The following is a 15,055-nucleotide window of genomic DNA, read 5'->3' on the forward strand; positions in this document are numbered from 1 at the left end:
ACTTCCCTTTTTGTTTCTTCCCCTCTTTTTCCTGCTACCCGTGCCCGATGCAACGCTCCTACCCACGGCCAGGGTTATATCCCTGCCGTGCCCCATGTCAGGCATTCCTGCCCATCCCCGGTTTAACATCCCTGCCGTCACGGGTGCGCGCTTCTTTCCCTTGCTGTAGGGAAAGGTTTATAGAGATGAAAGAAAAAGGGCGTCAACCGCACGAAGACGGCGGCGCGGCCGCTCCCCACGCCTGGCCCCGCGCCGGGGGACGGAGCACCTGCGGAAACTTTTTTTGGAAATAATAACGACAATAATAAAAAATCCCAGGAGAGCTCCCTTTCGGGAGAAGCCGCGGCGGGCGCCGTGGGTGCGGGGGCTCGCTGCGCGCCCCGCGGGGCTCCGAGTGCGTCAGGCGGCGAGTGGCGTCAGCGGGCGCGGAGCGGCGGGGAGGGGGCAGCGGGACGGGGCGAACAGGGAGGGAGGGAGGGAGGGAGCTTCGTCAGGAGGCGATGGCGGTACCGCCGTGACATCACCCCGCGGCTTATATAGTTGGGGAAGGGTCTGGGTCCCCCGTCTGGTGCCTGCAGCCGCCCGTCAGCACGCGTGCGGAGGGCGAGGAGCGGCGGGGCTCTGTCTGTCTCTGTCTCTCTGTCTCTGTCCCTCTCTCTCTCTGTCTCTCCCTAGGATTTATGGACTTTACTTTCTAGAGGGCGGCGCGACAAGGATGAGAGTGCAGCTGGTGTGCGTGGTGCTGCTGGCCCTGGCCTCCTGCAGCCTCTGCTCGGGTAAGTGCCCGCTCCGCCCGGCCCGGAGCCGCGGCCGTGAGCGGGACTGGCGGCCGGGAGGGGAAGGAAGGCGCTTCTGTCCGCCCGCTGCCCCCGGGAGCCGCCTCTGATAACGGGCTCTGGCCAGCATCACTGCTCTTTTACACCACTCCTCTAACTTTCTCCATTCCTCCTCGCAGCATCCGTACCGCGGCAATTAGTGTAGACTAGTCATTGGAAGTACAAATCAGTGCAGACCATCTGCTTGGCTGTGCTGTGTTTCATTGAATGTCATGTATTTCCAAATTAAGATACAAATTGTTATTTCTGCAGCTCATGAATAGCTGCTGTAATCCAAATCAACATGAATATGTATGCCCTTCAGTTGCTTTTTAGAAAGAGAAATATAATTTTATTATCTGGAGAAAAAGTTGCTAACAACAAATCTGAAATTATTACAAAAAAAACCTCTCTGAAGCACAGGCAGATCACACAGTAAGAAGGTTGATGTAAATGCATCTCTTCTCCAAGAGCTTTAAAAAGATCAAAAGGAGGACAATATATTAAAATGCATTTCTTGCTTCTTTGAAAAATGACACATCTTAAGCATCTGCCATTTATATCTAAAGTTTATGACCAAATAGCTATGGTGATAGTTAAACAGGTGTATGCACATATATATGCAGCAGAATAGCCTGCAAAATCCAATCTGAACTAACTTGAAAATTGATTTTTAACTCCACTAAATTACGGGGTAAATTTACAGGTAACTTTATTTTTCAACTTTAGTGTTCAGAGGGACTCAGAATTCCTAATTCTCACTCTAGATGGAAGTTTACAGTTTGTATTCCCCTGCAGAAGAAAAATGTAAACCATATGATACCTGTATTTTATTACAGTTTAAATATAATTGTTCTGTATATTATAGAGAATGCATGATCTCAGTGACAAAGCTTAACATTTTTTTCTTCCCATATATTTCTAAGGTTTTTAGACAGGTTCCTCACTAGTATTTTCAGTGAAGCAGTTTCAAATTCAACTCGTTAAAGAGCCTTAATGAAAGACTACTAAAGTAAAAATAAATTAAGTGGGAACTAAAATGGGTTCATAAAAAATGCCCCAGAAGCCAAACTGTGTGGGGAACTGACACAATGGTTTATTTGCTTGAAAATTTGGGATTATTTGTAAATGAGAAATGACACAGAGAAGCTTGTGTGATGGGGCTCAAATTATCTGTAACTAATATGGACAGTTATACTATTAAAAAAAATTAATTTTTTGAAAATGTTTGCCCTCAGATGTTAGTATATACCTGTAGAATGTAATTATTCCTTTAAAATGTGAATATATGAGTAGAAACTATTTTTCTTGTCAGTGGAGTTAAGAATACATCAAACTGTGTGAATTTCTCTCTGATTTTAACACTAATGTGTAACCAGGCTTTTTATACATTGCTCTCTGAGAGTCTGTTCTTTTTATGCTGTTGCTCCTCATCCATCTCTTTTTTTGACTCTGGAATTACGTGAACATGTTTCCTTTTCTCCCTCCAAGCCTTGCTTTATTCTTCACTCAAGGAATTTGGCTCCTAAATAATGTCCTCTAGATTTCTTTTTTTCCAATCCAAATGCTTCTTAATACCTTCCTTCCCATCTTTTATGCCTGCAGCTATCTTCCAGATGATGTGTGGAAGCTACCTTCCATCCTTTAGAGAAACAAAGGTGCTCACCAGGCACAAATCCTTTTATTGTTCTCACCTGGTGTGATCCAGGAGCCCACAAATTATGATGCTGTCATTGTGTGTGCCCACCTGCTCACAGGAGATGCTATCCTTGATAGAAATTCAGCTGAGATGATCGTGTGCTGCTAGCAGAACTTTGGCTAATGGTAAAGCTGGCAAAACTGACTGCTATTCCTGCTGAAGGGGCTGAAAGGCATTAGGTTGGAGATCAGTGGCTAGAGACTTGCTGACTGGTCTACAGCTAGTCCTATTTAATATGAAAATTTTAAACATTGAATAAGACTAGTTGTAGATCAGTATTACAGCAAGTCACTTAAATGCAATCGCTTTGATGCTAAAAATAATGAATGAATCTATTGTGTTGGTAATGCAAAGGTGAGCAGGAGCATCCCTGCAGAGGAAGGGGATATGTGGGACACGTGGAAGTTTTTGATGACCTAAATAATAGGAATAAGAAGCAGTGCAACAATACAAAATGCAGTGGCTTAGGAAATAATAGAAATTCCTGTTAGAAGATCCTTTTTAAGAAAAGCACAACTGTTGGAAATCTGAGGAATAAAAGACTCTCTTGTTATCTAACCTGGTTTTTGGGGTTTTTCAGCCACAAAAGACAAACAAAACCGAAAGACATGTAAGACAGCTGCCCTCTGTAGCTAATAGTAAGCATAAGGGTGATTAAGTATTGAGGTTGCTGAACCAAACTGTGCTATGCTGTTCTCTCTTGAGAACACATCAGGGACAGAAGAGGGCTGCTCTGGTGAGTTTGGGAATACAAGGCTTTTGCAAGGAAGGAGAATAGGTGAGAGTCCAATAAATCTGGGAATAGCCTTTCAATGAAGCATTTATGGGATTTCCAGAGTGATGGTTTTTGACCAAAAGGACACAGTGATCTTGCACTTGTTTGCTAATCTTGTAAGGACGCCCGAAAACACTAAGCTTGGAAGGGCAATGATTCCTCTCAATAAATACATGATGGGTAAATACTGCAAATAGAAAGGTATTATTTATAGTGTAGGAATTTATTTGCAAACCATGGATGCATTTCTAATTAGAAATAAATTAGACTTGAAATCAGAAGCAACTGAGTAAGCACTGATATTTAGGAGATCTTCCTAAAGAAGAAACAAAGTGATATTAAATGTGATATTTATTGAGATTGAATATGGCTGATTTTTAAGAACATTGTAATGAGTGGCTTCTGTGCTGATAGAAACCTGTGGCACATTAGCACATTCTTGTGGTCCCTTACAGTCTCCTGTTCTGTGAAAGGCAGTGACACGGCATGGTGAAGATCCCTGAAATGAAGGCATGGGCAGAATCTATCCCCATATTCAGTGGTAGGGTCTTACTTGCCAGCAGCATTGATTATTGAAAGTGAGATATTACCTATATGAATATGGTATTTATTTTGGTTGAGTATGGTTTGAAATATTAGTGCATTGTTTGGTTTTGGACTGTTGCTATTCCAGGAAAGGTAAAAGCTATGTGGAACTGTATTTCACCTAAAGGCTTAACTGATTCGTTACATTTTTTCTCTTTGAGCTGTGATTGCTGCAAACAAGGCACCAGATCTTCATTGTGATTTTCATCTTCATCTTGTGATGCTGTGTACAGAAATGTGTCTGTTTTTTGTGTCTGTTTTTTGTTCTCTTTCCACAGCAATTTTTACCCTATTTATCAACTCATAAGTCTTGCAAGTCTGCTGAGCTATCAAAAGTCGATTAAATCAGTACAGAAAATCCATAGACTTCCAGTCAGAATACTTTCTTTTTTGTATATACATTATCAAGAGTTTATGATACATTCTGTCATAAACTGGTCAAGCTCAGTTCCCTCATGTCAGTAAAAATATCATTAATTTAATTAAGTATTCTTAATTAATAATAAAGAATGTTGATTATTAATCAAGTAATCAAACTGCAATTTACATAAATAATTACTGCTTAAATAAATCTTATTTGAAAAAATACTCAATTTTTTTTTGAAGTAAGTAAATGTTACAAATATTTATTATGAAAATAATGAAGAATATTGCAGGTTTTTAATACCGAAGGAATTGCAGTTTAATGAGCCTTTTTGCTATGAAGCTGAGATTAATGAACAGTTCCATTCAGTTCAATAAGCTTGATCGTGCTTTAAAAATTTGTTGAGTATTTATTTTTATATAATGTTGCTGTTAACTGAAGACTCGCGACAGTCCCTCTAGGTCACTGGTGTTTGTGTTTGCTGTTTATTTTTAAAAACCCTTTAAATATCTAAGTTCTGTATACTGAATTGAAATGTCCATGATTTATGATCAAATAATAAACACATGTTTCTGGTTTATTCCCAGATTCAGAAGAGGAAATGAAAGCATTAGAAGCAGATTTATTGACCAATATGTACACATCAAAGGTAATTATTTTTCTTCCTTTACCTGACAGGGAGGGAGCAAATGAATTCTCATTACAAACCCAAAAGTCTTTGCACAAAGTAATAACCTATGGTCTAGACATAAAAGTTCAGTGTTAGGTTTTACTTTGGTGCAAGATTTTCTCCAGTTCAAAGGGAATATAAAGGTGTTGATGTGACACACTAAACATGTTCCTCAGCTGCAACACTGGTACTTTCATTAAACTGTCAAAACTGTGTTATGTACAGAGATGTAAATTTATGTGAGGAAATGTGTTTCCAATAAGATTATGCCCGATGAAAGCTAAATTAACCTTGAGTCAAATCTGTAAGTGCTATTTTTATGCAGAACCCTTCCTATATGCATATAAAATTAGGACAATCATAAAGCAAAACCAGTTAATACATATGCCAATTTTGGTTTAGGATTTTGATCATAGTGCCAGTACAGGAACATGGGGGCATGACTGTGAAAATACTAACTTTGTAAATGGCATTTCCTTGACAGGTTTCCAGACTGTGAATAATGGTTATGTTATTTAATATGAATATAAAAAAATTCAGTGAAAACCTCATATTGACAGGGTGAAGCAGATAGTGTTGCATGTATGTATTGGACAGGCTGATAGACACTTTCTCAACACAATTAATTTCCATAAATGATCTAAGAAACGTATGTGTCTGATATATCTTCAACAACATACAAAGAACAAACTCTGAAACAAATGCTATGGGTTTAAGGTGAATATTTCAATTTGTTATTCCAATAAAGTTTAAGTTGTTATTTAAATGTAATGGAAAATAAAATGGGAAATGAAAAATTTCTCCTCCAAAAATGAAATTTACATAAGCCAATGACTAGTTGAAGGTTAAAGACAAAACCTGCCAGGATGACTTCTGCATATATTGCATTTCAGTATATGTGGCCTTTTTTACAGGATTATTTGATAGAATATAAGTATAAAGCCAGAAAATACATTTTCTTTAACTGGTCTGGCAGTTCTTAGATCTCAGTGTTCTTTACTGGCATGAAAGTCAGCCTTAGATTAGAAATAAACCTGTTGGCCACTCACTTTTCCAAGGTTCTGAAAGATTTAATAACTTCTCCTTTTCTGAAACGTATTTAAGTGTAAGAGGCCGACAAAAATAGATTTTTTGCTCTGTGGCAAAGCATATGATGCCCTGGAAAAAAACCCTGCAGCTATTGGTATTTCTGCTACTGAGTTTAGTGGATCTGTGAACATGATTTCCATCTTTTCCTCCCTCTCACTACAGAACACAAGCTCAGGTGACTCCAAATGCACAAATATATTGCACCAGTTAATAGTGTCACAATGTTTGCCATAATATTCTTACGTTTTTTGATGTTATGTAGCTTGCTGTTGACCTCCCTCAGGGTATTTACCACAGTCAACTGACACTTGAAGTTGACAGAAGCAGTAGATTCATGTTGGAGACATTGCTTTCATTGCTTTACTTCTGCATTATACTGCCTTAAATCACCATCTAAAGTTCATTAGTTGAATTTATGTTGTCTCTTGACATCAAAGCAAGACATAGTAGAAACACTAAAAACTGTGTATCAAGTCTTCTACAAGATTAATATCACAATCCCATTAATTACTGAAATTACTTTTTTTCTGTTGTCCACTGCCAGATTTTAACCCTTGTTACAACAAATTATGGTTCTGGTGTGATAGACAAATTTGAAGACAGTATGTGTAATACCTGCCTTGGGTGGTACCTGAGATCTGGCTCCATTTGAGGGCAATTACTGCTCAATTGCACAGACTGTATTTGACACTTACTTGGTAACCAGCAAAGGAAATCCTAACAATTTAAACAGTATTAAGATGGGAAAATAATTACTGTTTATGAAAGCTGAGATCTAAAAGTGCATCAAAAGGGATTATCACTTGTGGGTTTAGTATTTGATAGAACAAAAATCTACCTAAGTAGGCACTTGTGGACTATAGTATCAAAACTGCAACCAGGGCTTAAACACACCTTTTGCAATATTCAGTATTATGGGAAGAATTGCCTTATGCCTTTAACTTCACAGACTGTTGTCCAGTGCCTGCTGCCCCTTTTCAAGTTGCTCTTAAAGTCACCTATATGCTGAATCACTCTCCATCCTTAAAGAATTAGTTCATGCTTATTGCAATCTGTCTTCAGCTCTTAATACAGTTTGTCACCTTTCCCTGCTGTTACATCTGAACCAAGATACAAGGATCAAACAAATGCTTAAAATACTCTGTCTTTTTCCTAAGATAAAATCCATAAAGCCATTGGGAAGGTCAGGTAAAAGAACAAAACCTGACCTGTCAAAATATGTGGACAGATATCGCCTGTCTCTCTTTTGTTTTAAATAAAAAAGCTCTATTCATACCAAAGAGATAACTGTTTCTAGCTTCCTAAATGCTTGCTGGAAACCACTAGTTGCACAAAGAATCTTTTTTGAACTCAAAAAGATTCACACTATGTTATTTTGAGGGGAAGGAAAAAAGTGAAATGAAAGTATTCCTTGGAGAATACATCTGAATTAATGGACCCACTGAGTTTTCGTTGTTGTAGGATGCCTATTTATGAGTGCCTTTTCCCGGAGAGTTTAGCCTCCTTGTCTAAAGAGCTGTCTAGAAGTAGGAGGAACCTACAGCTATCTAGGAGTTAGTGACTTCCTGACTCAGTCATTGCATAAAAATTAATTAGGTTTACAGGCAATAATATGCCCCATGGAATAACTTCTTCTTTAACAGAATTCATATATATCTGATTAAGTATATTATTTCTATGGTTACAATCTGAACAAAATTCAACTGCTATCATGAAAAAGAACCATAGAGATCCTACACTAACTAGGGATTTTTACTTTGTAATGAATTTGCTTTTTATCTGCTTTTACTAGATAAAGACAAGAATGTAAAAAGCAGGTATAATTTTCCCTAATGAAAAATAGCATTTGGGATGTATGTATCGATTGTAACAAAAGAAGTATCTTAGGCAAACTATCAGGGGTATCATTCAATCAGATATGGAAATAAAATACCATATAAATTGTAACTTGGAAATCTCTTGTATCTTGCATAGGACAAGCCTCGTGTTAAAGAAGGAAATACACTTATTTCAGTTTCTTAGATGATCTTAAATTCTCTTTCAAGATCCATGAAGTGGGAGAAATTATATATCTGATTCTTATTTCCAAGCATGTTCAACAGTGGAAATGCATACATCATATTCACTTCAGTATTCATATACTTTTTAAATTCTTGTTCATACTTCAATTTCCTTTCTTTCTTCAGATTATTCCCAGATATTTTTCAAGTTACTCTTAAAATAATTTGTTCTTCCTTGGCAGATAAGGGTTCTTTGTTTTATTGTGTGGGTGTTTTCCAAACCATTTGTTGAGCTACTGTACTTGATATTGCTTAGATCTGTGTGGAAAATACATATAAATATATAATATATAAAATTTATCCCATATTATAAATGAATCTGAAAATTTGGATTATCATCATCTTAGACTGTTTTTTTACATATACCTTTAGGATAACAGCCTCAGTAATTTTCCATAATCCAGAAAAGCAAAGTGGTCTGATTTTAATGCTTGATGTGATAGTGGAGCAGAAAAATAACATGACTGCCTTGTTTGGTGACTGGACATGAGCTGGAAAACTTCACATTCAATTAAAATAACCCAAAATTCACTCTGACTGAATTGTTAACGGTAGCAGTAGGTCAGAAGCAGGAGCCAAGTAAAAATACTTTTTTTTGAGGGGATATATTCATGGCATTAATAGGAATGAGACTCCTGTAACAAATGAAATATTAATTAGAAGCTTGAATACAGCACTGCAAATTCGTTTTCTCCTCATCTCATAGGTAGGAGCTAAGACAATTTTCACCTAAACAAATCTGCTATATAAGTACTTTACTAATACACAGAGGAAAGTTCCTTTATACATAGATGTGCAGAATGACATCAAGTAGTAACTTTAGATCAAAAAGATTCTATAAATTATGCAAGAAGGCATGAAAAATTACCCTATCCTTTACTCTTCTGTTTCTATCCACTGGAATATTTTTGGTTCTCAACTCAGAAATCTCACTGAGATTTCTGCTCACATAGCACTACCTCTAGATTCTATGCTCCATTGCAATTTAGCTGTTGCAGTGCTGGCTCACATGTCTTTTGCATACCCAGGAGAGAGCAGTGAACTGGAGAAGCCTCCTCATTTGTCATGGAAAGCCCCATACTTTTATATTTCAAAAATATATTAAAACAGACCAAAGAAAATTTTGAAATTGCCTTGGGTATTTGATCTTTTCCCTAGTTTAACTTCTGTTGAAAAAATTAGATATTCTGCAAAGAGAATAATTTTATCTTGAAACTGTCACATCTTTTTAAGAAATTTGATAGACTAACTAGGGTACTTCAATGAGAAAACAAATGAGCTCAAAGTAAAGAGTACAGTACCAATTACAGGCTTCCAAATAAGATTTCAGATTTGATTTCTTAGCCTCAAAACAAAATAATCTTTTTTTTGTTTAATGTTGTCAGGAATCTGAGAATGCACAGCAGTTTTATTAAAAGGCTAAATAATTCTTATTTTGATGGGCATATATTTCTCAGATCTATGTTGGAGTAATGATCATGGACAAAAGAAAACTTTTTGTAACTAATGCTAAAAGTGATGGCAAATTTTCTTGTTTCTTCCTCATTTCTCTGAACTTTCTTTTCCTTCAAAAAATTGTCAAGTGTGATGAATATACATAAATCTTGCACACAAGGCCCCTTTGTTAGAAAGGATCCCTAAAGAAACAGGTTCTGTGATTACCTGATGTTCAGCCAAGTAAACACTGCATCCACGCTTAATCAGTGCTACAGGTATGTGTGTAAGGCAATGCCTGTGTTAGTGTCATACCTGTATTTAACTTCATGCATACAGGAAAGGAAGCAACTACATTTCAGTTCATAGGTAAGGTCTAATCCTAATGTGCATAGCAAGGAAGTTCTTGCAAGGAATAACTAGGAATTTGCTATGTGGCTTTTGGTTGGAGATTGCTATGTCACCAGTTCTAGTTGAAGGAAACTCAATTCTATGCTCAGCACTGAAAGGAATACATTGCAGAAGAAATAATTAGTAGTGGGAGAATGAAAAAAATGGCAAAATAATGAAAAGCAGTAAATGAGATAGGAATTAAGTTTTAAACTTACATTTTTGCTATTGATAATCAAAATGGAAGACTGCTGCTGCAACTGCTTGGAAAAAACAATACCAGTAGAAAAGTAAAAATCATGCTTATCAACATTTCTTTAAAATGGTTTAAGAGCTCATACATAATGCAATATACTGGAAAAAGCAAAATTTGAGACAAACCATGGTGAAATTTCCTTTTTTTCTATCTTTTTATAACAGGTTCATGTTGGGCCACATAAATACAGTTGGTCTCAGTTTTTCAGTCCAGTTACCAAATCAGGAATACTTTGTTTTCACAGCTATGTTTTGTCTTTGCTCTATCTCCTTAAGCCTATAGATCTTCAATTAGCATCTCCCAGGCTCTTCACTTTCCAGCATCCAAAACTCCTGGGGCTTACAGATTCTGTAACTTTAGACCCAGACTCATCAGACAGCTTGTCCTGAATCAGGGCCTCCATTCCTTTTCTCAGGGAATTTTGGGATGGCTGGTATTTGTGCTGAACTAGGGAGGAGTGTCTAGTTAACCACAGGCATCCAGCTTGGATTCCTGAGCTGGGAATTTATCCAGTGGGTTTGATTCATTATCCTTATTTACACCTGTGAATTTATATTATATTAATTTCCATCTGTGTTTTTGTTTGCACCTGTGCAGAATGACTATGAAATGCTGCCATTCTGGTTTGGTAGCAGTTGAGCTTTTTCATCATCTATATCTACCTGGGGGGCAAGGCTGCAAGGAAGCAGACTTGGCATGTGTAATAAATGAGTTGTCCTAAGTTCTGCACTCTAATTATTGTCTAAAAGTTGACCAGATGAAAAGCACTTCAGAAACATAAACTTGTTTCTAACAAAACGTTTGAATGTAGCACATGGATACAAAAAACCCAAAATACATTAAATGGTGGGTGTCTTTATTTTCAGATTAACAGAGCAAAACTTCCTTACTGGAAGGTGACCCTGCTAAATGTCTGCAATCTTGTCAACAACATAAACAACCAAATGGGGGAAACAGTAGAGGTAGATGAGGAGGATCTGGTTCCAGGAAGACAGTTCCCTGCTGCTCTGGATGGCTTCAGCTTGGAAGCAATGCTGACAGTATATCAACTCCAAAAAGTTTGCCACAGCAGAGCTTTTCAGCACTGGGAGGTAACACAAACCATCACAAATGCATATTTCTACTGCTGTTAAACTCTCAGACTCTGTTTGTAGTGATGTTGTAAAATCCATATCCATGTGACCTCCATCACATTGTCCGAGCTTTCCTTCCCTTTTTATATTCTCTAGTACCTCTAATATGCCTCTTTCAGTATGAGCAGTGAATTAGTACAGTTTCTGATGACCTGAGTGTATGTTTCTTACAAAAACCCATGGATAAATGAGAACTTTTCTTAACTATGTACTTTTTCCACTCTTTGTAGCCATTTCAGGTAACCAAACAAACATATGAAAGTCATCACTACGCCAGAAAACATAATTAATATCTGCCTAACAGACATGAGGTTATTATAGATCTATCGCATAAATAAATGCACCCTGTGTTTCTGTTTGAGGACCCTAAGGCAAAATGAATTCAAAATGCAGGGATACATGCCCATGTGTACATACCATTTTACTAGGTACTCTGGTTTTCTTATCATTGCTAGGAAACTGGCAACAAGGTTACTACTCTGGCTTTTGGTTTCCCTACACCTAAAGAGGGCCCTGCAAGTTGACATTGTGATTGTATGAACATTGCTGCTCTTAAACAGTGATTGTTTATAGTCCATTTCTGATATTTAGTTTAGTACAGTGATTACAGTGACTAAACAGAAGCACACTAGGCACAATCCACTTGCATTGTTAGATATTACACTAAAAGCTGCTTTGTGTAGTGAAAAAAGATAACTCAGTGTCACTACCCACTTTCCAGTAAAGCAAATTTCTTCATCTATCTCAGGTTCATGTACAGTCTAGATGAATCCAGATATTTTTTGGTTGGTTTTGGTTTTGTTTGTTGGTTTGTTTGTTTGTTTGGGATTTTGTTTGTTTTGTTTTGCTTTGCTGTCAAAGCTCTTTATATTCCCAATCCTCATGTTAGCTGGGGTGGTCCATGCAAAGGACTGCAACCTCTTTGAGAACCAGAGTTTTCTGAAGATGCTCTTCTTCAGTGCATTTATTGCTGGAAAGGAACTGCCCTAGAACCAAATATGCAATAACCCATATGTCTTAGTCACAGTTTCCTGCTTTGCAGGAAATTATAGAATAAAATATTTCTCAACTGATGAAACCAGCAAGCAGTGCATGTAGGTGTTTAACCTAAACATGTGATAACAGAGCGATAGTCATTAGAAAACTTTCAGTCTGTTTGAGTTTTGGTCTGAGGAGGATAAACCAGCTTTCCTCTGTAGTCAAAACCAGTTATCTAATCTGTTGAAGTAGAATTTAAAAATCTCTTCTGTAGGGCTCAGCTCATCTTTAGCCTGTTTTTAGTTTTCTGTCTTGAGTTTTATATATTTCTTCAATTAATTATTGCTGCAGCTACAGATTGTATTGGTGGCAATAAAATATGTTAATATTTTATATGTTAATTTAATATGTTAATATTTTATTAAAATTTGGAGGAGATTATAATCTTCATTACCAAAAAAAAAGTAGATAACAGTGTGTCTCCTCTTGCATCCTACAGTTACTACAGCAAGATGCTTTTGATCTGGAGAACTCAAGCCAAGAAAAAGAAATCATGAAGAGAAAAAATCCCTATATTCTGAAACGGCAGCTACATGTGAACAAAGCTAGAAGACCATACATACTCAAGAGAAGTTCATATTACTGATGCAGCAGAAGAAAACAATGTATATTTAGTTCATAGGTAACTGTGCATTATGGTTATCTTATCTAAATCTAAAATCATACTTGTGTGAAAATATACTCTGGAAAATCAAGATGATAACATAGCTGTGTCTTTTTTGCAATTGCTGTTTCTTGATTGTGGATTTTTCCTACTTGAGATAATTGGACTAATACAATTATTTGCAAATAAAACTAGTTTTTAAGCATGATGTATTGTACAAAACTGAGATTTCAACATGCTTTCAAACAATCTTGTAGTCTTTTCGAGTTTTATAAAGCACACCAACTTAACACCAAGTAAACTGATATTGTCCATAAATCCTACTGAGAACCTTACAGCTTCTAATGCAACACCTCAAACATGTAAACGTTCCCAAAATTCTAGAATAATATAGTAGTAAGAAGTGCCACAGTATTTTATGTTTTGACTAGTTTAATTTATTAGGAATAGGTTTAAGGAAGACAAGGATAAACTATTAAATGGCAATTTCAAAATGAATATTTTAAATAGCTTGCTTTTAAGTGAATTTTGAATTTTTGAGTTCTAATCTGTGAATGCTCAGGAAAAACAAAAAACAAGAAGAAATTTGGTGAAGTGTTTGAAAGATTAATTGAAAATAGAACATCTTAAAATTACTATTAAAAGGCATTTCCTTTCCCTCCTTCCACAAATTTGTATAAAACAGGAAGTTTCAGAGTTGAAAACAGTCTTGGAAGCTAACAGAGAGGGAGGGTCACAGCATGGGAAAAAACGTTTCCAAGCCATGAGGAATCAACTGTTGCCTGAAAGTTACACATTTTCCAGTTCCGTGTTTGTGATGTGTGCACGAGATTTGGGATATCAATGATTCTGGGTTCCAGTTTGGAGGAAAAGTCTGAATGGACTGGGGCCCACAACAACCATGAAAAGTGAGGGGTAGTCCAAGACCTGTGAAGCCTGGATGCTCAGACCAGAAGGCAAAAGTGGGACAGACATTGCTTTTGAAAACTTACCTGTTTCCTGTTTGATGTATTTCCTCAAAGCAGTTCTCCTCCAACAAATAATCACACCATCACCCCTCCACAAAAAAAAAAAAAAAAAAAACCAAAAAACCCCCCCCAAAAAAAACTAACAAAAAATGCCCTCAAACAACCAAGAACCCAACAGAAAACCCAAACACTTGGAGAATTTTCAAATCCTCTCACACGTTTGTTGCACTTTTTTTCATGGGGAGGGATGGAGTTGTTAAAGCAAAATGTATTTTAACTATATTAAAGCTAATTATATTTCCTTTTCTCACTGCAAATATTATTAATCAGTTTATTCATTCAATAACCCTTAAATGCATGCACTGACAAGAAATACCTGAGCATAAACTAATTATTGCAATAATCATTATGACTCAAATACAGCAAAGCAATTAAGTACGTTCAGTCTCAATGTTTTAAGTGCTTAATGTGCTTAAGGGCTTTGCTTAAATAAGTAAATTCACACCCCTTGCTTTTTTTACAAAACACATTGAATTAGACTGGAGACCCAGAATGCTCTCAAGTGGTTAAGAAATGCCTTCTTTCCAACAAACCTGTAAAATCCCTAGTCCTATTATGGATATTTGCATTCTAAAATGTCTTTTGCTCTGATATAACAGAGGAGAGCAGTTTGTTCCAAAATTCACTGCTTGTAGAACCTGAGGGAAAAAAAAAACAACTTCAGATCACTTTTTCATGGGAAAACCAGAAAAATAATACCAAAAAAAAGTCATTTATTTCTCTTATGTTAAGCTTAGCAATATTAAAGCTAAATAAAATAGGGTAAGGTAATGTGGTTGTCATCTGATAGAGAAGGTGATTTTTTCAGAAACAAACACCCTTCCAAGTCTCATTTTTGAGGTAATTTAGACAGTCATGGTAATGGTATATGACCTCAAATGATGATACTCCCTGTTCCATCCCCATCTAGTGTTCCACACTGCCTTGTGACCATGTACTTGTTCTTTGCAGTGCAGAACTAGCAGATTAGTCAGACTGGCTGGAAATGGCATTAAATAACCCATTTCCTTTCAGCAGACTGTGAATCCGCACACAGACAGCTACTTTGTGTCACTGGTGGAGACAGTTTAAAGTATGGCTGGATAGTACTGCTTGTCAGTCGTCCCTAGCCTCTG

The 15,055-nt window shown here is 36.9% G+C and overlaps 1 protein-coding gene across 1 annotated transcript; it reads left to right on the forward strand.

Annotated features, from left to right (window-relative positions):
* The first annotated feature begins 479 nt into the window (after positions 1 to 479).
* NTS (neurotensin) lies at positions 480 to 13,120 on the forward strand. The gene is made up of 4 exons (XM_064702027.1): positions 480 to 776; positions 4,826 to 4,887; positions 11,004 to 11,228; positions 12,748 to 13,120. The coding sequence occupies exons 1-4, from the start codon at positions 716 to 718 to the stop codon at positions 12,892 to 12,894; spliced, it is 495 nt and encodes a 164-aa protein (XP_064558097.1). The 5' UTR covers positions 480 to 715; the 3' UTR covers positions 12,895 to 13,120.
* The last annotated feature ends 1,935 nt before the right edge of the window (positions 13,121 to 15,055 follow it).

Source organism: Zonotrichia leucophrys, chromosome 1A (genome assembly GCF_028769735.1).
Source record: "Zonotrichia leucophrys gambelii isolate GWCS_2022_RI chromosome 1A, RI_Zleu_2.0, whole genome shotgun sequence".
NCBI lineage: Eukaryota > Metazoa > Chordata > Aves > Passeriformes > Passerellidae > Zonotrichia > Zonotrichia leucophrys.